We start from the raw sequence: 23,915 nt of genomic DNA on the forward strand, positions 1-23,915 counted from the left end.
TGTTGTTGGGTTCGATGCGATGAGTTCGCCACCAAATGGTTAAGTCAGATTTGCGGTAGGCTGTGACGGCAGCCAGGCTGAGTTGCAGCCAGTGCGCGAACTATCCGCGGATGATTGACTCGAGGCCGAGTCGGGTGGTTAGCTTGATTAGGTTAATGGAAACCTTATAAGCTAGTGATTGAGGCAAAAACCTAAGGTAATAGAGACCTTAGAAGCAAGTTGAACTTGAACTGAGAACCTAAGGTAATAGAAACCTTAGAATTGAATGAAATGAGCTAAAGTTAGCAAAGTGAATGTAGAATCAACAAATCTACTAGTTTATACAGTTGCATAGTTGCATAATATTCTTATTGCATATTGCGAGGCATGTTATCTGTTAGTTGCATAATTACATTATGATATATATATATCTGTAGATGTTTTTGGACTAACATGATTGCAGTGCCTCCTTGGACCTATCGGTCGAGCTTTTCCCTTGGGTGGCCGTACCCACTGGGAACCATGGAGTTGGTTCTCACCCGACGTTGTTTTGGGGTGTTTCAGATTCGCACGTGAGCGGCGCGGCGGCGCGAGGCAAGGGCGTAGCTCCATAGATAGCGCCCTACCCCAGAGACCAGAGATAGCGGTACCCCGAGTCGGCATAGCCTAGGGGTATAGTAAAGGGAAAAGAACACAATGTATCAAACTTGTAATAATAATTGTAATAACTTAATTGCATTTGGAAGTTGAATGTAATGTAAAATGAAAACTGTGATGAATGCTTGTAATAACATAGGATGTGTTATGTTGTTTGATACCTTCCTTATGCAATCTTGCTTGAATACTGTTCCTGGTTGGAACTTCTTGTACTTGTATTGATTGCGACGCCTAGGACGTATAGGGGAAACTCTGTCCGTTCGGCAGTCTGTCTGCGGCGCCGCAACCTCGGCCAAATAGGCGGGTGGTCACGGGTCGTGACACGTTATGTCGCTGTGAAACCATCGAGTTCATCTCTTATCTCGGCACTATAGGATTCAATGTCACGACCCAATCCTCATCTATCCACTATATCAAGCATTCAACTCACACTATGATATCAACTAGAAAGCATAAGGAAACGGATAATGCACATAGCATCCTACAATGCTAGCTATATAAAAGATGCAAGGTTATAATGCACTAAGACATAAAGAGGAGCCCGGTTGCTTCGGGATGACACCACCCACCTTCTGGCGTTGTCACGACTCTAGAAATGCGATTCGGCGATTTTACGACGTCATCTCGGCCTCCCAGGCGAAAACAAAGCTCGGAAGGTCCTTTTTGCCGATAACTTTGCACAGGTTCGATGGATCGTCGAACCGACTTCGCCTACGCGTCGAAAAGCCTATCAATTAGGTTTACACATGATCTAATTAGATCAAACTCTTACTTTTAGCAAAACCCCATTTTGGAGCCCTAGATTGCTACTAATGCAAAATACTCCAACAAAGCCCTAGATTCATGCATTTAACATCAATTAGGCATGCTAGGATTCCAACTAATCCATTACTAAAGCTTATAATCCAAACTCTAAAAAATCTACCATTGTAGTTCAATGGAGCTTACCTCTCTAGCTTGCTCTCAAGGTGGAGAAGACGATGATGAAGATCAAGATCCCTCCCTTGGCTTCAATCTCCACCAAATCCTCCTTCTTCACCTTCTAGAGAGAGAGGAAAAGAGCTTAAAGAGAGAGAGAGTGTGTTTTTGGTATAGGGTGAGGGAAATGAGAGAAAGAGAGAGAGGGATGGCCCTTAAGTAGCCCTTATAATGCACAATTGCTGAAAACCCCCTCCATAATGCAAGTTATGCACAGCCCAACCCAAGACATTTTCGGGTACGGGGACCGATCTGTCCCTAGAGGGATCGGTCCCCGAGAGCAAACTTTACGGGCAAAGTAATTCTGCCAATTTTACGCGTACGGGGACCGGTCCTTCACTCTTGAGGGATCGGACCCTGAGAGCAATTCTGTGCGCAGCATTTTTCTGCCACTCACCAAGCTTACGGGAACCGGTCCCTCCCACCAGGGACCGGTCCCCGAGAGCAAATTCTGCAAGTATGCAGAATCATACCAGCTTGCTCTCCGAGGCCCTTTCCAATGCACTTTATGCGTTTTCGATGCCTTCGGCCTCTCCGAAGAGTGCCGAACTCGACTTCGATCAATTTCAATCGAAGTTCGAATTCGCGTTTCGAGATTTCCAATTCCTTACAGTGTATGTTAGCAGACTGCATAACTGTGTGTTTATATCCATGACATCATCGAAGCATACTAGCATGATAGTAGGTTTGTTGCTAGATGAACACTTCATGTATTGTTAGCATTTGAAGGCATAGTAGAATGTAGCAGTTCATTTCTATCTACCTATCTATCTATCTGCTCATACCTGCTTAGACCTAGTGGGAAGATCGGCGGAGTCGGCGGCCGAACCCACTGGGAACTATATTTATATAGTTCTCACCCCATTTTGTTGCAGGGCCGAGTTCGATTGAACCGGGCGAGGACCGTGGTAAGGGCGTAGCGCCCTAGTAGTTAGTAGCTTTTCCTTACTTGCATTAGAGTACCCCCGTGTACATAGATGTTGTGATATTTTGGAGAGCTACTTATGTACATTGGAGATGAACCTGTAAACCATGTATTGCATTTTGGGAGATGAAAATGTAAATGTGATGTAAATATTGAATGTCAAATGTAATAGCTAGATATATCTCTCTTTTGTTCACTTGTATGTTACTTGTGATTCTTGCTCTTACTTGTATCGCACTTGTGGTGCTTCGTGTATGTTGTATGTCATCCTGGGCGACAAAAATGTACACGATTCTGTTGTTGAGCCTTGGGCGGACAAGAGAGGTGCTGTCTGTTCGGCGTCTGGTCAGCGCGCCCGAACCGACCAAACTAGCGGTTGCGGGGCGTGACACGAATCCTCCATGCAATAGTCCTGGTCTGGAGTGAATCCAGATTTGTCTTGTCATTTTTTCTTATGCTCATACTTCTATATTTGGATTAACATTAAAGCTCGCAAAAATACAAAAAAAGAATACAATTCCAAAAGGATCCACCAGCAGGTCCCTTCCTTTTGAATAGTGAATGATTAGTGTTGTTGCTACCCCTTTCTCTCTCTCTATAAGCATCCGGAAGCTTGCACCATGTGTGGTTTCCATTCAAGAAGCATCAACATCACATTAACCAATCCTACTCTGCTGCCAAGATCACAGCTGTCTTTTCCTTCTCCCATACAGGTCTACACCATGAGATCATCAAGTAAGATCCTTTTCTCTTTCCTATTCCTCTTTTCATCTTTCGTTCTCCTCAACCTCAAATCCTTATCCAACCTTTATCTTGTAACCAAGTCCAAATGCTAAACCCTGAAATCGTGCTAGACCTAATTTTTGTAGCCAAGGTCTAACTAAGTGGCAATTAAGAGAGGCCACTAATAATGGATTGAGGCCTTTGGATCAGATTCAATAGGTTGGGCACATTGTGAAAGATGCTAAGGGAACCACAGGTATAATCTCATATCCTATTTCTCATTTCAATTCTTAAACCAGTTTATTTGCTTGGTTTTTCTTTGAAGGTTCATTTTCATGGCTTATTCATTTTCAAAATCAATAGCAATTCTTGAATTGCCTATTTCATGTGTTATGCATATAGGCTTGCACTACAATTGCCTTTAGGATAGAAGTTTTGCATCATCCGTCTTTGGCAACATTGGGTTGGCATTTTACGTTCTTATTATAGACATTTAACTCTAGCACAACACTTAGAATTATCCATAAAAACCGGATGGCAAAATCTGCCAAAGAACTGTGATAAGATTGTTTTACCAAATAGTGACCTACTTTAGCTACAGTGCTTATTTACCAGAGTCTTTGCTGCAACACCTTTTCAAAATGTCTTTTTGCCATAGTCACAGCATTACCAAACTAGGTTTAAAGTGTTTTGCCTTTGTTTAAATTATTTCTATTAGGAAGTTCTACAAATAAAAATAACTCCACAATGTCCTAAAAGGCTAAAATCTATTTCTTTCAGCCTTGTTTGGTATCGCTTCACTTTTTTTTTTTTTTTAATAACATAAACTCATTGAGTGCGAGGGTCGATGGTGGAGTGCTTGCAATCCACACATCTAAGGTTTGTTTGGCAAAAAAAAAAAAAAAAAAACGTGGTCACTTTTTTCAATTCCATGTTTTCTTGAAGATGCCTTCTTGCACCTGACCGGTTGCATTGCATGCTAGCCATTGACGACAAGTGTAGAAGTCCATCCCCTGGCACATCCGACCATGGTAGAACTTTTTAAAAAAGAACTGAAAAATGGCAACAATACCAAACAAGACCTTGCTTCATTAGAAGTTCTAGATTTGCTTTTGTTTAGTTCTTCTAAATGTCCTTTTTGTTCTTATAACTTGTTAATAGAACTGTAATATAAATAACAGATCCTACAAAAAGAAGTGCAGCCATGAAGAATTAACCCTAAACCCTAAAACCTAAAGAGTGAAAATTAGTTGAAAAGCAAATTTAGAAAACCTAGTCATTAACATTTTAATTATGGTAGTTATCAACTAAGGAAACCAGTTATTAAATTTCAATAATGGCAACCAAAAAGCTATAACTAAAAACTAAAAAGGGTCTAAGAAATTCTTTTTTTTCCCCAAAACATGAGAAAAGAATTATTTAGCATTATGTCACAAACAATGTTGAGCAATACTTACCGCTCCACTGTGCAGTCCATATACCGACAAAATGAAACAAGACTTATCCAGATCGCATGTCAAATAATACCTGTAAAATGACGAATGTAGGAAATGTCATCTAAGATGCATAACATTTGTTTAGGAAAATGTGTGAAGCATTAGCTGATCATGATATACGAGAGGAATTATGTATTTCTTCTGTTTCTTATCTTTATCCTTAACAAACTAAATTGTCTTCTAATGTAAAAATAAATAATATGAAGAATAAATTGATGCAGACAAAAAACCTATCAGAGGTTCCATATTTGCAAGGATCTAAAATAGAAGCAGATTTACTGAATCTATAGAAATGATACAACGCAGAAGAACCAAGTTACTTAGATCTAAAATTGATAGATTAATGATTCAATCTTTATTTGATTGAAGTGCTAGTCTACTGTACAATGGCAAAATTGTATGCAGTAGAAGAACAAGATGACTCAAATTAAAATGAAATGAAATTTCAGTAACAAGAACTTTTAAAAGAAGCCAAAATCACCACCTAAAGTATGATATAAGGTAGCACTTAAATATGATACAAGGCAGCAAGCAAGATACTGAAAGAATTATTATTAAATGTATTGAAATAAACAATAAAGTTGGACCCACAAATCTCTAATTTGTCGAGGACCAGAAATGGTTCAGATTGCAAGTAAAATACAGTTCATCCATAAGAGATTATCGACGGCACACCCAGAAAAGTCGGTGTGTAAATTTTATACAAGTATGGCAAGACTCACAATGGTGCTATATTGTCATGCTTTACGAAGAGAAGCACTTTTCCCACAACAGCTACTGCTTTATTCAACCCTTCTGAAAGGACATTTATGGCGGATTTCTTGGGTGATGACTTCACTAGAAAGGCAAGTAATGTAATAAATAGATGAACAATTAAATGAACTGACCAAAGTATACAGCTTCAAAATGCTCAAGTACCAAAAAGAGGACACTTACAATTAACTTCAGCCAAGGATGACAGAAGTGATGTTAACCGCTTACTTCGGACCTGCTCCTGCATAATTATTTATGGACGATTCTAAAGCAACTCTAGAAATAGAAGTCATTCTTGCAGATTCTTGGTTCACTTCTATCATAATCTAATTCATTTTCAAGAAAGAAATTCGCCGAAAGGAGATAAAACATTCTTTATATAAGTACACTTTGAAGACTAAGCACAATAATAGGGCCTTGCTTCGTATTCTTGCTTTTCTTTTACGCTTTTTCAAACACCAATTCAACAAGGAGTAAGCAGGAAGATGGCTTATTGCTTCAGTCTCTACTCTACAGGAGTTGTTCGGCAACAAAGTACAAAGACTTAAATAGAATTTTTCTTTTATTTTGTTGCTTCTTTGTTTTTTTGAAGAAGATGGTGTTCTGCATCAAGCCTGGGCATATAATAAGCTAACCAACAATGACAACAAGAGAAAAAATCAACCACCGGAGGTCCGGAACATCCATTCACATAGAATTTGCTTTTTTTAGAAAAGCACAAAAAACAACAACAGTATTAAACAACGCCAAGTTTTTGGAACTATAATTGACAAAACAAGAACAATGAAACAAACAGAAATGCAGTTCAATATGCTTAATGCAATATGTTATGCCATTTCATTTCAGTTTTGTAAGCCCAACATATGGTAATATCAGAAGTACAGTACATTTTAGAATCATAATTGTAAAACACACCAAATGTATCCCACTTTCTAGAAAAAAGAACTTTCCAAACAATGAAGGACTCGCCAATAATTTCACAGATGTATCAAACTTTGTAACAAACAGCTGTGAAATGCTTTTGTGCAGAAAATAAACAAGCCATTTATGTTCTAGCAAAAGATCCACAGACAGAGTTAATGATGCAAAGATCAGGCGTAATACCCCAAATTTCGAGAAAACTCATAAAGAGTGTTAGCCTAAGTGTTAGGTTCCGGGACATGGTTAGGTGATTCCAGAACCTAAGCAGAAGAACAGGGAGAAAAGAGGTTCTGTTTCTAAGAAGCTTGTGGGGAAGGTTCCACAACATAACCTAGTTTTGGAACACGAAAATCATGTTCCGGAATGTGAGCAGCTGAGGGCTGCGCTTGGGTGTGGGCAATGATGCGAGAAGTTATATCATGAGGGGCTTATTTGTAATTGTCTTTCCCCTCCCTATAAGAGGATCTCTTGTGGAACCCTAGCCCCCTTCTTCTCTCTTCCTCCTCCCCCTCTCCACACACTCCTACTTTCTCACTTCCTCACACATTTCTCCATTTTTGAAGGAAAGTAAATCTTTCTTATACCTCCTGTAATACACTGAACTTTTGCAAATGGCGGAGTTCAAGTGTGTGGAATGAAATGTGGAACTATCCTACATATTCTAAATGACTTGGACAAGTTTTTGAACAAGTTAGAGAGTGATTGGAGGGTTAAAAGCAAGAAAGTGCGCTGATCTGGCGAAATCAGCAGTTTTCTGCTTGGTGTACCGGTACAGCCATCATGGTGTACCGGTACACAATGGTAAAACGTGGCAGCAAGGCTATTTTGATCATTTCACATCTTGTTCTCATCTATTTGAGTCCAGCACAACTCTGGGGGCTCAGGGGAGGTTGCTGAAGCTCTGAGTAAGCTTCTTTCATCTTCTTCTCTCTCTCTCTAGGGTTTTTCTCTCTCTACATAAAAGCCGCCATTTCGCGCAGATTTCACGCCGCGCTCGTTGCTCGCTGATTTGGCGACTCAAGGGATGCCTTCAGCACGTGGGGAGGAGGACTTTTCTCTGAGTTTTCCGTGAGGTTAGTACCAGAGAAGCTCAATCTCAGCTTTAGAAAAGGAATGAGCTCAATTTCTCTCTAGTTTGTGATTTAACATTGAAACTTGATGCATTTTGGTTTTATTGCTTCCAACTGAAATTGAGGCTGTTTTCAGCAGTAAAGAGGAGCTATTTTGACTGTGAATTAACTATTCTAGCTCAGTGAAAAGTTGCTTTAAAGCTGGACTAAGATGATTAAGTATTTATGAAGCTAGTTCGGATCTATATGAAGTTTAATCAGGTAACTAATGCAGTTTGGAAATGATGCCTTCGCAGCAGGTTTTTGAACTATTTGGAGCTTACTTGGTGACCTTGGGGACTGGTCTAGAAGTGTTCTAACCTAAGGTAAGCAGGAATTTCAGTTAGAAAACTGAATTCGCAGAATTCCGACTATATTTCTTAGTATTTGACGATTTTGTTGCCGTTTTGGAATAGTTCGAAGCGGGCTTGCAACAGACCTTCGGATTATCTCCGGCTGATGCGTGAGGGATTTTGGAAGCTTAACTTGAGGTATTAACGGAGTCAAAACAGGGATTTAAGCTATTCCTATGTACTGAGTGCAATTGCGCCGAAATCGGACATTTCGGTTGTCGTTTTGATACGATATTTATGCTTTGTGTTCAGCAGGATTGAGACCTAGTGGAGCTGATCCTTGGGACTCCTTTGGACTGATTTGGAGCCTAGTACTAGGTGGGTTTGACCTAACCAGAGCAAGTGAAGCTCCCCTATGTTCTATATATAACTATAGAATCGGTTTAGTATCGCCTTTACTAATAAAGGGTTTGATATATATATCGTCTTAACATTTGATGAATGAAATAGAACCTCTATGAAGTAGAATGGACACACACATGCATAAAGTATTTATGTTCATGTTTAATTCAGTTGAATGACATTCTGGTACAAGTTACTATGTTCCTAGAAAGTAGAGAACAATGACATGCTCGACACTTTATTGATTATAAAGTTGAGAACAAGAACATGTTTTATGACTATAATGATAGTGCCATGATACTAGAAAGTTTCTAATGCCATATGTAAATTAGCATTACTCTCATATGTTTATTAATCTAGTGGATACTAGTTGTTGTCAATATTGATTATATTGAAATTCCGATCAAAGGATCGAGAGCGAGATTATTATGAGCTAAATTGTGATAGTTGAGACATGTTGGACTGTGGACTTTGCTTGCTTGCCATCGTGCTCATTCGCACACGCTTGTGAGGGTAGCTCCCTACAAGCCGGCACTCCGGAGTTGGCCTACGCGACAGTTGCTCGCCCGTGCGGGATTGGGTGCCGAAGTGGATTGCCGTGGGGAGTGTATACTACCACGGGACCATTAGGCGCGGCGCAAGCCGGACTACCTTAGGTAGGTCCTGATGAATGAAAGAAAAACTTACTAAATGATATTTTTTTCCCAGTTACAGTGTACAATAGTTACTTACACATTCGAGCTTATGTTCATGTTGTATTCATACTTACAGTAATTGCTAAGCTTTATGTATTCAATTGATTCATTACTGTAGAATGTATCATTACATGTTGCTTACATGCTTGTTACCTGTTAGCATTGCAAATATATATCATGCAAAATTACTGCTTTTATTTGTATTTAGTACATCATGAGCCTAGTGGTGTAATTCGCCGAGGCTGGCAGTAGTTCTCGCGCCCTTTTGGTCGTTGTTTTTACAGAGCCATCTACAGGAGAGGCTAGGGATCGTGGCAAGGGAGTCGCGTCTAGCTAGACATTGCTAGGAGCATGCTAGTCGATCACCTTGCTACTCGGGCTACGGCCGAGGGTGATATCCCTATGTATAGAGAGACTACCAATGTATCTACTTTTTGTATACCCGTGATGTATATGTACGATTTGGACCGAGAACTACAGTTGTGATACTTCTCTTCTGACGAGATTTTGGATTGTATTTTCTTTTGTTCTTTTGCTTATAATATATCGACTTGTACTTTGCTCTGATATCAGTATAGGATTTTCTATATTCTACTTCCTGTCGATTTGCTTTGCAGACGCCTTATATACTGCAAGTATATGGCGGGTCTGTGCACGTCCCGGATATGCTTCCGCTGGTACCCGAGCGTGACACCTCCTCAAGCTTTCCCTTCGAAGAATTAAGCCTTGGAAGCGTTGGCGTGGTGATCTCACTCACTTGGAGCTTCCTTGTGGGAGAAGCTCTAAGAACTAGGATGAGTCATGGTTCAATCTTGGGTTTAATTTAAGAATTTCTCATTTAGAATAAGAGCTTTTTAGTTTTGAGATTTTAAATTAATTTGGAGGTGTTTTTGGCTTGATTTTGAAATGGGTTGGAAACCCTAGGTCTTTCCAAAGCTATTTTGTGTGAACCCCTAAGCTTTATGAGCATTCATTCTCAATTTGGAGAACAATGTCTCCTTCGAGCATTTGTAAGCAATCGCTAAGGGGTGTTTTCTTGTTCGATTTGTGGGAACCATCATCATTTTCGGTGTAAAAGGTCTATTTTATAAAATTGATCATAGGTTTTTGCTGTTTCGTGCTCCGTATGCCTCACCTTAATGCGTTCCAACTGCCTCGAGAAGTTTAGAGTTGGTTCTAATTGAATCGCTATCACAACTTTGCGAATTTCACAGAGTTACCGCTTATGAATGTGCAGTTTGGGGGCCTGGATCCAAAACCTGGGATGTTGGTTCTAAAACCAGCCAATAAAACAGTGCAGAATAGTTCTGTTTTTGTGGAACCTAACAGTAGGTTCCGTAACTCGCTGCTAGTTCCAGAACCTCAACATCAAGTTCCAAAACCTCAACATCCGGAACTACAAAGTTGAGTTCCTATGCCGTTCGTTTGTCATGAATCGAGCCATAGACAATAGTGTGATGTCCGAGCTATATGTGTTCTCCTTAGGACTGAGCGAGGTTCAAGGAGCAGTATGTCGTGCGAGCATTGTAATGAGGGTACTCTCTCCAAAGTTGGCTTAGTGACTCCCTGGTTCGCCGAAACTTGCCTAACCCCCTCCTTGTTTGTTATTGTCTCTCAAGTTCTTGCATACTCATACGTTGATTGCATGCTTACTTAATCATCACATCCTGCTTATATCAAATATTTGTTGTGACATTGCTGTGGTAGTAACAGGACTAGGAGCATGCTAGATAGTTATAATTGACCAAAGGAACATTGCGGACAAAGTAGTAGCAGCATAGGAATTAGTCATGGACTGATGCTTGAGACAATGCAGAACTATGTCATGGTTGTTTTGGACTACTACTATCACATTGATCATAAGCATGATGATTTGCCGAAAACTGCTATGCTCCCTTCGTTGCCTCGATGGTTTGGCCACTCTGAGGTACAGTGAGCTCTTTCGAAAGAGCAGTCGTACTCAACTTATTAGTCTGGATCTCCTTCTACATAGAGCAATCGAGCATTAACTTCCTGCATCTCCTTCTAGATAGGGCATTGGCACTAGTCCGAGTATCTTCCTAGACAAGGCACTGAGTATGAACTGCTCAGGTTTCTTCCTAAACAGGACAGAATTGGGTCAGATTAATGACATGGTATACTAGTTGATACAAGAGTAAAATCTTGTATGCTATACAATGACACGAGTTGTAGATATCACTTATTCTGGCATATGATACACACCATTGCTTATTAGTTGTTTACATAACCCACATCATCATAACTCTTTGTTCACCTAGTTGGGGATGGGTTGCCGTCGACGGCATGCCGTACCGACTAGCAAATTTTATAGTTTCTCACCCCACTATTTTTCAGATGCGTCCAACGAGGTGGAGCGCAACGCAAAGTAAGGACCTGTGATAGATAGTTCTTCTTGAGATAGTTACACCATTTTGTATTTTAGATAGCATATGTAATCAGATTATCCTGGAAAGATGAAATTTGAAACTAACCTTAAAATAGTTGAAGATGGATATATTTGGAAACCATGACATGTTTTGTAAACATCTATACCTATATATTAATCCTCAATAACTTGAACACGTGGCATCACCACCTTCATTCTTGTGATTGGGTCCTATTTTCTGGATCTGGATTCTCTTTTGGGTTCGGCCAGAGTTTTCTTTTTTTTTCATTCTTAGGTTCGGTCCAGTAATACTTCCTGACCTTTTATTTTTCTTTTGTCTTCATTCTTGGGTTCGGTCCAGTAATATTTCCTCACCTTTGAATCGGATTTACATTCTTGGGTTCGGTCCAGTAATATTCCTCACCTTTGAACCGGATTTTCATTCTTAGGTTCAGTCCAGTAATAATTCATCACCTTTGAATCGGATTTTCATTCTTGGGTTTGGTCAAGTAATATTTCATCACTTTTGAATCGAGCATTCTATATACTTAAAACCGAACCAGATTTTCTATTCTCTTGAACCATATGTAAATGTTATCACCACCTTCATTCTGGGGTGTGGGCTCCGCCTGCTATTTTTCGCTTCTCTTCTCCTTTGAACCGGTTTCTCTTCTCTATTCATTTTTTAGTTCGGTCTAGATTTGACTCTTTACCATCTTTGAATCGACTTCTCTCCTCTCTTTAGGCGATTATCTCTATACCTATATATTAATCCTCAATAACTTGCACACGCGGCATCACCACATTCATTCTTGGGAGTGGGCCTTACTTGTCAGATTCTCTTTTGGATTCAGTCTGGTTTTTCCTTTCTCTTCATTCTTGGGTTCGGTTCAGTAATATTTTCTTATCTTTTTTCTTTTCTCTTCATTCTTATGTTCGGTCCAGTAATATTTCCTCACTTTTGAACCGAGTATTCATTCTTGGGTTCGGTCCAGTAATATTTTTTCACCTTTGAACTAGGTTTTCTATAACAAACCAAATTTTCTATTCCCTTGAACCTTATTTAAATATTATCACCACCTTCGTTCTTGGGTGTGGGCTCCACCTGCTATTCTTCGCTCCTCTTCTCCCTTGAACGGCTTCTCTTCTCTATTCACTCTTGGGTTCGGTTCAGTTTTCACTCTTTACCTTCTTTGAACCGACTTCTCCCCTCTGTTGAGCCGGATTATCTCTTTCTTTGAATCAAACCAGCTATTCTCTTTTTTAAAACTGCCTTGTGCCTTCTCACCTTTTCTAGCCAAACCAGCTCATCCCATTCTTCGAACCTTTCTCGCATGACCTTTCACTTCCCCACCTCATCTTCCATCATAACCTTTCTCGCATGACCTTTTACTTCCCCACCTCATTATCCATCGTCATTTATCTCTTTCTTTCCTCTATTTGGCCTTTTCTCTTACCCCCGCAGCAGTTTTGGTCCTTCTCTTGGGTTTTTCTGACTCTCTCTCCTTTTCTCTCTCCCCGTTACTCGCTATTCAAACCACCTCTCTTCTTTCTACGTCAAGGGGGCGGCGACGACACATGATGCAAAGGCGGCGTCTCTTCGACAGCAGGATCTCTTTCACCGCCCACAATTTTAGGTTTTGCTCTCTCGTTCCTTCTCTCTCCCGAGCCCCCTCTATAGCGCCTTCTCCAAAACCCTGCAGGAGCAGGCGAAGACAAAAGGGGAAAGGAACAGGAGGACGAAGAAGCCCGAGATGTACAACTATCCCGGACAACCGGGTGGTGCTCGCACGACCTCATCGCAGCGACCATGTCATGCACGGCCTCAAGAGGTAGGACCGCTGGGTGCACGTCATCAAGTTCTTCAACATCACGAAGGGAGTCAAGCCTTCCATGCTCTACTTCATCGACTGACAAGAATTTTTTTTTGCTATTTTTTTAATTTAGTGGTTAATTAGCTTAATTGTAAGTAATTGATCCCTCCTTTACCGCCGCCGCCACCACCAATCGCCATCATCGCTGTCACCACTCCGATTCCGCCACTTTTGGGCGTCAACATTGATTGTCTCTATAAAGCAGCCATCGCAGATCTCAAACTATGGTGGCGACACCATATGTGACTGCGTCCACTCGAAACCCTTCGACCATCCCCTCTGCGATGTGACGACAAAGTTGGAATCGGTTGAGTTTCTCTAAACATATATGCCCATATGCTTTTTTAATTACTATATATATACCTTGAATTTTATCTGTATGGCGGGTCTGCTCACCCTCACGATTGGGGTTCTACATCGGGACAACACCGAGAAATGGAAGGTAGAGAGAGATGCCGTACTCCGCAGGTATCGATCAACACTAGCTCTATCGTTCCATAAAGGAGGAATTAAGACAACTAGGGATTAAGAATGATACAGAGGGGCAAAAAACCTAAAAGGAAATAGTCGCTTAGTACCATATGTGAGAGTGTTAAAAATTTAAAGCGCCGCACGAGGCGAGGGGGTTAAAATGTTATATATAGAAAAACCAAGATTAAGGGTTCTCCTTAGGAATCATAGAGACTTCTAATTAATTACGCCTCTTCGCATTTAAGCAATCTCCGATTAAGGTAGTCGATTATGATAATTAGCAAAACACTATGCTTTTTCATTTTCATTATTCTTGTACATCGGTGCACAAAAATGAATACAACTAAAAAGAGAAAAGCGACACTTATCATCTTTCTCTCTCTCTCTTTTAATGCAAACAATTGCGAACTTATGATTAGTGTCCCGTCAAGGCATTTCTCCGAACAATTGATGCACATATGATATGCATCATGCATAAACTTTTTTTTACAATTTCATCGAGCATTTAATACACACATAAGTAATGCATTATGCACAAGCCATTTTTGGCATTTCATAGAACACTTGGCGCGCGCGCACATAAGCAATAGGCTATGCACAAACTCTTTTTGGCATTTTGTCTAACACTTGGCACGTGCACATAAACATACATCATGGACAAGTTATCTTTGACAAAAAACTAATTAAAAAAGAGCGGCAATCAATAATTTGATGGCGCTTCCCATCGACGACTAAGCGTCAAACGGATGGTTTGCACTGTTGCCCTTATCTACGGCCGACGGCTAAGCATCAAGCAGATAGTCATTGTTGCCACCTTTCTTTACCGCCGATGACTAAGCATCAAGGGGATAGTCTTTGTCGTCGTCGCCGCAATACTCTACTGCCAACAAGTAAGCGTCAAGCGAATCGTTGTCGCCGTCGTTGTTGTCTATACCGCCGACAGCTAAGCGTCAAGCAGATAGTGGTTGTCATTGTCACCTTTATTTACCGCGACGAACAAGCGTCAAGCGGATTGTTGTTGTTGTCGCCTTTACCGCCAAAACGACCAAGCGTCAGGCGAATGGTTATCGTTATAATCGCCGTCCAAGGTTTAAAGTGTCGTAGCACGAGGGCGTGCCGCTGTCTGCCTGGCATGGTACGACACTGATATGCTTTGGTGCCGACACATGGTACGATTGCGTGCCGATGGATATGTATGCATGAACTCCTACTGGCACGCATTGGTACGGACTTATTTCAATTTTTTTGATTCCAATAAGCTCTTATAATGTTATTTTGAAAATTTTAATCAAATAATTATGAATATTTGCTATGTATAGCTTACTATACTCATCAATTAATATACTTGTAAGCTTTTTTGTGTGTAAAGTACAACTATACCTGATGCGAAATAGAAAATTTTATAGGTTACAATTTTTTAAATACAAAGATATCTTTCTTTTTTTCTTTTGACCATATTACAATCTTTCTTTTACTAAATACAAAGAAATAATTTTAAAAATTATTTGAAAAAATTATATTTTTATTAATTTTTTCAAAAAATTAGTAGATCTATCAAAAAAATTAAACAATAAATTATATGACAAATAAATTAAATAAATTTAAGTATCAATTGATTTAATTTAGCTTTAATTTTATCAGTATTTTAAATCTTATAGCGCAAAAATAAAATTTTATGTTTGATGTGCCTCAAAATTTGTTTATTGAGTTCGATTTTGTTCCCCTAATTCACCAAAAATTTTGCGGTGCTATAATTTTTGATAAAATAACTTGTGAAGAAAAAATAGATGTCTGTGGTGGAAGCAGAGGGCTCGGACAAATCTTTTGTCTGTATATTGATAAACAAAAAAAATTAAATTATAATTTTTTTGACTTACCTAATAAGTAAATTTTCGATTTGCAATATCTTTAGGGGGGTATGAGCAAGGTTTAAAGTGCCGTGTCACGGGGGTGTGCCGTTATGTCCCTGGCACGGTACGGCACAGGCACGCTTGCGTACCGACACGTGGCACGCTTGCGTGCTGATAGATACGCATGACCTCCTACTGACACGCTTTGGCACGGACTTATTTTAATTTTTTTGGCTCCAATAAACTCTTATAATGTTATTTTGAAAGATTTAAATAAATAATTATGAATATTTACTATATATACCTTACTATACTCATCAATTAATATGCATGTAAGCTTTTTGTAAGTAAAGTACAACTATACCTAATGTAGAATAGAAATTAAAATACAATAATAAAATTCACAAGTACAATAATTATTTAAATTTACATCTTTACATAGAGATGATTGCTTAATTCTACATATATCGTCGCGTTTGATCATATGGCATATTATTATCTGCAGATACAAGATTTATTTGACAATGTTGATATAAGTATTGCTAGTATTGTGAGAAAGTCATATATCCCGATATTACATCCATAGTTTTTGTTCTTTTATTCTTTTTAAAAATATCTAATCAAAATTTGTTTAGGAGATCGATTTTTATTCCCTTGATTCACCGAAAGCTTCGCAGTGCGACAAATTTGACAAAATATTTTGCGAAGATAAAAGAGATGTCAGTGGTGGGCTACAGGCTTGGACTGATGGATCGGATATGTCAATTAAAAATTTGCTCCTATATTGATATATAAAAAGTAAAAAAAAAGGCATTCGCCAAAAAGCAAAAAAAAAAAAAAGAAAAAAAGACAACAAAGTGAAAAAGAAAGACAATATAGGTGGGTTGGGGGGGGGGCTCGATACCCTAGAGAACAAAAGAAAAAAAGAAATGGCCACAAAAAAAACCAAAAAGGAAAAAAAAAAAAAACTGGGCTGCACGCACCTGCATGCCACTTTGTCTCGAGCGGCACACAAGTGCTTGCCACGAGACAGAGGGGGGGGTCTTGGGGGGTCCAAGACCCCCCCTGTACCGTGCCCCCTTCTTGGGGGCACGGTACGGCACGCCCCCGTGTCGTAATGTCACGAGTCGATCGCTGGGACTCGACCGTGACACCTTTGGGGGCCACATTTGATAGGCATTTGGGTTGACGAAGTTATGGAGTTGTAGAGTTGAGGCGTTCCGTCAGGATGGAGTCGCTGTCAAGTCAACAAAGGCAATTCCCTAGCAATGGCCCGTGCCATGACATGGAAATAGGTGCCGCATGCGCAGGCTCAAAACGTACCCCTCGGTGAGCACCTTTGTACCCCCGGGGTGCCAAAGGGGTGGATGCCTCGTTGGGTATATAGAGGAGGGGTGGACACTTCGTAAGTGGCCCTGACTCCCCCGTCGACCCATAGCACATGGGTCGTCCCTTGGCTAGCGGAGTGGCCAAGCCTAGCGTTCCGTGTGTCCGGGTATTGGACGGTTGAAGGGACACGGGCCTAGGGTGATGTCGGAGACGCGAGAGGTCGACGACATTACGGAGCGGGGAATACCGAGAGGCTTTCCTCCTACATTCGCTTGCGCTACCTTATGCCGGCTTGGATCTCTGTAGTGGAGCGTACGAGCGGATGAGGGATAGTCTAGCGACGGATGGTCCTCCGTAAAGGACAAGGCTCGCGAAGGCAAGTGTGTTTCGAGGGGATTCGTGAGGCGCGGCGCCCATAAAGGCCAAGGAGGCGGAACTCAATAGGAGCTCTAAAGGGAGGCACGCTGAGGGAGAATTCGTATGACGGGAGGTCTACGAGACTCGAGGGGCAGAACCCAATGAGGCAAGCAGTATCGGTATCCGTATAGTGAACCTTGATGGACTGGACAAATGGTGTGAGCGGCCAGGCGTGGCCGAGCCAAGGAAGAGGCCAGTGGCTAGAGACGCAGAGTGAGGCCGGTTCATTTGTATAGGGCCTTACGAGGCAAACCTATGGGAACCAAGGGCGCGGAGCGCCATGGCAAAGCAAGGGTCGAGTGAACGGTCGAGAAGCACGGTGTGGACTTGTTGGCTACCTTGCCAGGAGCATTGGGACACGAGAGCCGTACGGATTGGATGCGAAGCACGGAAGTGCGAAGCATGGCCGTGCGGGGTGTCATGCTAAGTCGCTCGCACTGGGAGACAGGCGAGCTTGTGGCACACACTTGGGTGGCTTTTCAGAGGTATGCCGTTGGACCGAGCAAGCAGGCCGCGTCTGCGGTATGGCCATGAACGTTGTCAGGCGCCTGAGGCACGATGGTGAGGAACATATGTTTATGAGTGCCCTTCGTGGCATGCGATGTTGCGAAGCCCGGACCTTGACGCTGGAGGCGTGCGGATTAAGTCACGCGAGCAAAACGCGTGGGAGACGAAACGCTTGCTAGACTCATAATGGAACAAGTTGGGGGAGAACTTGTAATGTCCTTGGGGCTAGTGATGAAGGCAGCAAGGCATTCGATTATGAAGCACTCTCGAGGAGAGATCGGTTAGCAAGACGGGATGCACCTAGCTTGGTGGCCAACCTCGGTATTGGGGTTGCTTGTTGGGAACTCAAGGAGTCCGACGAGGTGTTCGATTACAGGCGAAGGGTCAGGCTGTAAGTCTTGTAGAGGAGCAAGCTTGGCAAAATGCTTGGATTGGTATTCCGCTGTTAAATCTGAGAGACTTGTCCGTGTAGAGGACTCGAGAAGGCTGGCTCGGGTGTGCGACACTTGAGCGCCGCGCGGGGATTTTCAAGGCGAAAAAGCTAACCCCGTGACAAGTGGTATCAGAGCTATGTTGAGCTCTTTTGGGATGGAAGTTTGGCCGAAAGGTGCGACCTTGGCGACGACGTTGGAGTGAGCAGAGTCACTCTGACGAAGGTACTTGGAGCCGACTATGCATCGGGGCAATACTTCGCTTGTGAGAGATGCGGAGTTGAGTTATGATGGATATTGGTGCTACCCACTAATTCTTTGCGATGGGTGAAGCCGGGTGGTTCGGACTTACACTACGCATGGATGAGAGTCAGATAACAGCGAGGAGCTCGGAGGCCCAGACTATTGCGGGTCTTGCGAGGGAGGTGCCTGTTGGTGTGGACTCGTGGTGGGGCAAAAGCCAAGTTCATGTCGGTACCCTGTGAGGATTTCCAAGTCATTCCCAGGATGGAGAAATGGTTAAGGCCTTAGTCGTGTGGCAGACGATGGGGCAATGATTATGAAGAATCAGTTTGCAGTCCGTGGTTGGGGTTGCCGCGGAGTTGGGTATTGCGAATGCCCGAGGAACCTGAGTTGTGCAGAGGTGCTTACGACTCAGGGTTGGGGAGTACATACTGTAAGGTACCGGACTTGTAAAATCATGAAGTTACGGTGTACGTTTGGTTGGAGAGCCATTAGAATGGTTTCGATGAAGTTCGGTGAGGTTCGGGAGCATTCGGGCGTTTCGGTGCGCGTAGACGCGGAAACGAAACCCGAAAGGCTATATTGGACCGTGAGCTAAATCCGGCATTAGCGTGGATGGAAAGATGATGAAAACATGCTTGAAAACATGTTTGGAGAGTCTCGGTTCGATTTGAAAATAATCGGAGGTCAAACGAGCGAAAACGGCCAAAAACGGGCGAAAATGCTGAAAATTTGGCTAAGTCCTTGAGGCTGAGTTCTGGACTTTCGGGGACCAGTCTCTCAGCCAAGGACCGGTCTCTTGGGACCGGTCCCTCATCGCAAGGACCGGTCCCCGAACGCGAAAATGCCCATTTTGGGCTGTTGTGAGAAAAGCATTGTTGAGGGGTTTTTATGCAATTTTGCACTCATGTGAGTGTATAGATGAGGGAAATGGGTCTTTTCTCTCTTCCCTCTCATCCTTGCAACCCCAACACCATCCTCCTCTCTCTCTAAACGAAAAAGAAGAAGAGGAAGGAGAGGAAGAGAAAGAAGAAGAAGAAGAAGATCTTCATCCTCTCCTTCGTCTTCCTCGTGCTTGGAGCAAACCTAGAGAGGTAAGCTTCTTAGCCTCTCATGGTAGATCCCTAGATATGGGGTTTTGATCTCTAGAAATGGTTTAATTGGATTCCTAGCATGCTAAATAGGTGATAAATGCTCGAATCCAGAGATTTAAAGATAGGTTTTTGCCTAATTGGAATCTAGGGCTCCGAAATGGGATTTTTGTAAATATAGGGGTTTGATCTCATTTAGGCCTCTGTAAACCTAATTGCTAGGTAAACGAACACGTTGGCGAAGTCGGTTCGGCAATCCGTCGAGCCGTTACAAAGATATTGAAGAAATTGAAGATTTAGCTTCGTTTCCGCCTGGAAGGCCGAGGCGACGTCGTAAAATCGTGGAAATGGATTTGGAGCACCGTGGCACATAACCGAAGACCTATAATTTTCGGGACTGCGAAGCGGAGCACTGTTGTGGCACAGTTGCGATATCGGACCGTGCCGGATACGGGTGCCGCGGGAGGCCGATTGCAAGTGTCGACAAGCAATCAAAACGCGAGTTAAGGTGGGTTGTGTTTACCGAAGCGACTGGGTCGCCTTTATGTCTAAGAAAGTTAAGAATTCATGTTGATGCATATAAATGTAAATGAGGCATGTAAATGGTGCATGTAGCTAATGCTAATTAGTGCACGTTGGTAATATGATGCAAATGCTAAGTAAATGCATATAAAAGATATAGAGATCATAGAATGCATAATGAGCAAGTACATAATACTAGATAACTGCATAGATGCATGATTAGCATTGTGAGATTATGTATGCATATGAACTAGATGACATATTCATATAAAAATGAATGTTAGATGAAGTGCGTACTGATATAAGATATCATGCTAGATTCACAAGATATGAACTTGGTTGATAACTCTAAATTGAGTAGAGAACTCGACAATGGGAAATGGTAATGTAGAATGCTTAATTGGACAATTAGCATGTGAAATAGATCGAGTGGCATCTAACCTAGTGTTAGTAAACATAAGTTGAACAGGAATGATATCGAAACTAGTGTTAACAAATATAGGTCGGACATAGTGATATTGAACCTAGTGTCAGTAAACATAGGTTGAACTAGTAAACCTAGAGTTTTGTAACCTAGGTTGTGACATAGTAAACCTAGAGTGGCGTTGAACCTAGGTTGTTGCAGAGAGTGAACTGAGTTCCGTTCAGCGATCATTCATAAGGGTGGTTTCCCTAGAGTTGGGATATGGCAAGTTGCGAGCGAAAAGAGACAAGGCGTCCGGTAGGCTCGAACTTGGCCGAAGACTTTGATTGCGAATCGAAGTGGAATTCTGTGAGAGCCTAATGAAGAGGGGCTTGAGCGACTTGTGGGACAAAGGCTAAAGGTGCCATGCACCAACAAGTAGTCGAAATGTAAAGCAGTCAAGAGGCATGACAAGAGTCCGTGGTAAAGTCAGTAAAGCAGAAAGTAGTCGATGCCAGTTAGTCCCGACGAAAGACTTGAAAGCTTGAGGAGACCATGGGGGAGCTCGACGTTGTGCGATTGTGGAGGCATTGGGGTGGCAAAAGTTGTTTGCGGAAAGGGCACGAGAATGGCACAAGTACCCACAAGAGTTGTACCTATAAGATTCAATAAGATAAAAATCTTTAATACAATGGAAGCGGGAGTTCGAGCGGAGAAACTCGCCGAACACTATGAAGCGGGAGTTCGAGTGGAAGGACTCGCCGTATAAGACTGGGAACGTCGGATCGAGGATCCGTCGTCAGTGCCTAGGGGAGGCATGAAGTCTGATGTTATCAAGGTATGTTAAGGGGCAAAGGCGAAGACGAGCAGCGGGCTGATTCGCGTGTAGGGCTCCAAGACGAGGGGCGTTTGGAGTCTAACCCCTAAGTTCCAAGGGAGATGGACATATGACCTTGAATCCCAGAGGGGAAGTTTTAGTCGGAGGACTATTTCCATGAGATGGAGTTAAAAGGTTAGCTACTAGACTCGAGGAACTTTGGTTGAGTCAGGGCGAAGTAGGCGTTGAGGCCGAGTAGCTCCGATGGAGAGAACCAAGTATGGAGGAGTGTCAGTAGAACCTTGCAATCCGAGGGATTAGCAGTATTGAATTCTGGTTCCGTGAAGGAGTTAGTGTGGTGCGAGCGAGGCACCAAGGCTGGGGAGCTCTAACTCAAGGAAAGACAGAATGTGTGTATGAAGTGCTTGGTCGGGGAGGACCAATGGACTTTGGAGAAGCGTTGTTGAGCAGACGAACTCAATGGCAAGTCAGTGTGGCATGTGATGCCAAGGCCGTGGGTGGCTCTGGTCTGGAAGAGTAGTATTGCTAGCAACGGAGTTTGAAGTAGTGGAGCATCGACGAGAACGTCGATGGTTCAAGTTGGGGAGCATGTCACGGGTCGATCGCTGGGACTCGACCGTGACACCATTGGGGGCCACATTTGGTAGGCACTTGGGTTGACGAAGTTATGGAGTTGCGGAGTTGAGGCGTTCCATCAGGATGAAGTCACTGTCAAGTCAACAGAGGCAATTCCCTAGCAATGGTCCGCCCCATGACATAGAAATAGGTGCCGCATGCGGGGGCTCAAAACGTACCCCTCGGTGAGCACCTTTGTACCCCCGGGGTGCCAAAGGAGTGGATGCCTCGTAAGGGTATTAGAGGAGGGGTGGACACTTCGTAAGTGGCCCCAACTCCCCCGTCGACCCATAGGACATGGGTCGTCCCTTGGCTAGCGGAGTGGCCAAGCCAAGCGGTCCGTGTCTAGATATTGGACGGTTGAAGGGACACGGGCCTAGGGTAATGTCGGAGACGCGAGAGGTCGACGACATTACGGAGCGGGGAATACCGGGAGGCTTTCCTCCTAAGTTCGCTTGCGCTACCTTATGCCGACTTGGATCTCTGTAGTAGTGTAACGACCCAGCCCACTAGCAATAATAACTCGTTGGGCCTAGCCAACAGCCCAAAATGCTTAAGCCCAGTTATTATTACTAGTGTCTAAGTCTCTTATAAATCCAATGACAACCCCATTCCCATCCGATATGGGACTATTGGGGTGTCACAAACTTCCCCGTTAAGGCCCTGACGTCCTCGTCAATCCAATCACACACAGCCTAAGATCACTAGGCGATGTGAGACTCGTCTCGCTAGCCCGTCATCCAGACCCTGGCTCAGCCAAGACTCGTCAAACATGTCCAGCTAGTGAACCGGCTCTGATACCAAATATAACGACCCAGCCCACTAGCAATAATAACTCGTTGGGCCTAGCCAACAGTCCAAAATGCTTAAGCCCAGTTATTATTACTAGTGTCTAAGTCCCTTATAAACCCAATGACAACCCCATTCCCATCCGATGTGAGACTATTGGGGTGTCACAAGTAGAGTGCGATGTGAGACTATTGGGGTGTCACAAGTAGAGCGTACGAGCGGATGAGGGATAGTCTAGCGACGGATGGTCCTCCGTAAAGGACAAAGGCTCGCGAAGGCAAGTGTGCTTCACGGGGATTCGTGGGGCGCGGCTCCCATGAAGGCCAAGGAGGCGGAACTCAATAGGAGCGCTAAAAGGAGGCACGCCGAGGGAGAATTCGTATGACGAGAGGTCTACGAGACTCGAGGGGCGGAACCCAATGAGGCAAGCGGTATCGGTATCCGTATAGTGAACCTTGATGGACTGGACCACTGGTGTGAGCGGCCAGGCGTGGCCGAGCCAAGGAAGGGGCCAGTGGCTAGCGATGCAGAGTGAGGCCGGTTCGTTTGTATGGGGCCTTACGAGGCAAATCTATGGGAACCAAGGGCGCGGAGTGCCATAGCAAAGCAAGGGTCAAGTGGTCGGTCGAGAAGCACGGTGTGGACTTGTTGGCTACCTTGCCAGGAGCATTGGGACACGAGAGCCGTACGGGTTGGATGCGAAGCACGGAAGTGCGAAGCATGGGCGTGCGGGGTGTCACGCTAAGTCGCAGGCATTGGGAGACGGGCGAGCTTGTGGCGCACACTTGGGTGGCATTTCAGAGGTATGCCGTTGGACCGAGCAAGCAGGCCGCGTATGCGGTATGGCCATGGACGTTGTCAGGCGCCTGAGGAACGATGGTGAGGAACATATGTTTATGAGTGCCCTTCATGGCATGCGATGTTGCGAAGCCTGGACCTTGACGCTAGAGGTGTGCGGATTAAGTCACGGGAGCGAAATGCGTGGGAGGCGAGACACTTGGCTAGACTCATAATGGAACAAGTTAGGGGAAAACTTGTAATGTCCTTGGGGCTAGTGATGAAGGCAGCAAGGCATTCGGTTATGAAGCACTCTCGAGGAGAGATCGGTTGGCAAGACGGGATGCACCTAGCTTGGTGGCCAACCTCGGTATTGGGGTTGCTCATTGAGAACTCGAGGAGTCCGACGAGGGGTTCGATTACAGGCGAAGGGTCGGGCTG

The 23,915-nt window shown here is 43.2% G+C and overlaps 1 protein-coding gene across 9 annotated transcripts in view; it reads right to left on the minus strand.

The window, feature by feature from the left end:
- LOC109717836 (tetratricopeptide repeat protein 5-like) overlaps positions 1 to 23,915 on the minus strand; it is a 119,979-nt gene that overhangs the window by 69,792 nt on the left and 26,272 nt on the right. For 8 of the 9 annotated variants that reach the window (XM_020243771.1, XM_020243768.1, XM_020243769.1 and 5 more), the window contains exons 9-11: positions 5,695 to 5,752; positions 5,481 to 5,595; positions 4,720 to 4,789 (exon numbers count right to left, since the gene is read on the minus strand). In XM_020243771.1, coding sequence (XP_020099360.1) covers positions 4,720 to 4,789; positions 5,481 to 5,595; positions 5,695 to 5,752 — 243 coding nt within the window. Of the gene's footprint in view, positions 1 to 4,170; positions 4,276 to 4,719; positions 4,790 to 5,480; positions 5,596 to 5,694; positions 5,753 to 23,915 lie in introns of those variants that run through there. The other variant, XM_020243775.1, reaches the window with a different exon arrangement.

The sequence above is a fragment of the Ananas comosus genome, linkage group 11 (genome assembly GCF_001540865.1).
Source record: "Ananas comosus cultivar F153 linkage group 11, ASM154086v1, whole genome shotgun sequence".
Taxonomy (NCBI): Eukaryota; Viridiplantae; Streptophyta; class Magnoliopsida; order Poales; family Bromeliaceae; genus Ananas; species Ananas comosus.